We start from the raw sequence: 1,480 nt of genomic DNA, 5'->3' as shown, positions 1-1,480 counted from the left end.
CATCACAGATCTTCAGGATTAGAACAAAGTCTGGATGCTGTTCCAGTCAGACATTTATAACTGGTCGTTTTTCTCCTCGTGTCTTCGCAGCCCTGTTGAAGGTGGGGACGGCACCAGAGGGGACGGTCCATCGAACGGCTCAACTTCACCAGAACAGAACCTGGAAGCAGAACAGGAAGAACCAGAGACCGACGTGGACTTCAGTGACGACACAGAGGAGGAGTCAGACCCAGATCCTGAACAGCAGACACCCAAAGAAACAAGAGAAGAGAAGGTTAGAGAGCCCCCGAAGAAGACCGAGGACAGGAAGATGTCCTGTAAGGTTTGTGGACTCTGGTACTGGCAGCTGGGGAGTTTGATCAAACACACCTGGACTCACGTGGACGAGCAGCAGGACGTCTGCGGGGTCTGTGGAGAGCAGTTTCAATCTGTGCAGAAGTTAAAGAAACATCTGGAAAACCACCAGAGCGTTCACAGATGTTCCCACTGTGGGAAGACCTTCGTCTCCATCGTTGGTCTGAAGTCTCACACGGCGAAGCACACAGGAAACAGTCAGTTCAGATGTAACGTCTGCAACAAAACCTTCACTGGCAAAGCTGTCCTCAAGTCCCACCGCTGGGTCCACGTGGAAGACAAACCCCATAAATGTGACATTTGTCTGAAAACATTCGGCACGAAGGCGATGCTGGCAGCTCACAGGAAGCAGCACACCGGGGAGGACAAATACGTCTGCAACATCTGTGAGAAATCTTTAGCCAATCGCCGAGCTTTGGTCGTACACCGGCTGATCCACTCCGAGGAGCGCCGCTACGAGTGCAAAGTTTGTGGGAATCGTTTTAAAACCGAAGGCACGTTGAGGTCGCACATGTGGACCCACACGGCCAGAGATCGACCGTTCCTCTGCCACGTCTGCCCCAAATCCTTCCCGTCAGAACCGCAGCTGTCGAAGCACCTGAAGACGCACAGCGGCGAGAGACCGTTTGTCTGCGACATGTGCGGTAAAAGGTTTCCGTTCAACGGAGATCTGAAGAGGCACCAGAAGATCCACAGCAGCGATGCGCCGTACGAATGCTCCGAGTGTGGACGCCTCTTCAAACACAAGGGCAAGCTGAACCGTCACATCTTTCTCCACTCGGGAGTCAAAAACTTTGTCTGCGGGATTTGTGGGAAAGCGTTCTCTCAGCGGTACTACCTGCAGGTCCACATGAGGACCCACAACGGAGAGAGACCCTACAAGTGCTCCATCTGCGAGAAGACCTTCACCCAGAGCCACTGTCTGAAAACACACATGAAGAGCCACCAGACCGAGGACATCCCTGTCCCCGAAAACCTGACCGAAGAAAGCCCTGTCCCTGAAAACTAGACCGAAGAAAACCCTGTCCCCGAAAACAAGACCAAGGTAAACCCTGTCCCTGAAAACCAGACCAACGAAAACCCTGTCCCTGAAAGCTAGACCGAAGAAAACCCTGTCCCTGAAAAC

The 1,480-nt window shown here is 53.0% G+C and overlaps 2 protein-coding genes across 2 annotated transcripts in view; both read left to right on the top strand.

Moving 5' to 3' along the window:
* Window positions 1-1,480, top strand: part of LOC108249740 (tripartite motif-containing protein 16-like) — a 139,996-nt gene that overhangs the window by 17,011 nt on the left and 121,505 nt on the right. The gene's annotated exons all lie outside the window — the stretch shown is intronic.
* The window catches only part of LOC108229697 (gastrula zinc finger protein XlCGF46.1), a 4,284-nt gene continuing 2,811 nt past the window's right edge, over window positions 8-1,480 (top strand). Inside the window, exon 1 of the mRNA XM_017405370.3 lies at window positions 8-1,361. Within this exon, the coding sequence (XP_017260859.3) occupies window positions 35-1,361 (1,327 nt within the window). The 5' untranslated portion in view covers window positions 8-34. The remainder of the gene's footprint in view (window positions 1,362-1,480) is intronic.

Source organism: Kryptolebias marmoratus, linkage group LG7 (genome assembly GCF_001649575.2).
Source record: "Kryptolebias marmoratus isolate JLee-2015 linkage group LG7, ASM164957v2, whole genome shotgun sequence".
Taxonomy (NCBI): Eukaryota; Metazoa; Chordata; class Actinopteri; order Cyprinodontiformes; family Rivulidae; genus Kryptolebias; species Kryptolebias marmoratus.
Note: the sequence above shows the minus strand (reverse complement) of the source record. Positions and strands in the feature narration are given on the sequence as shown.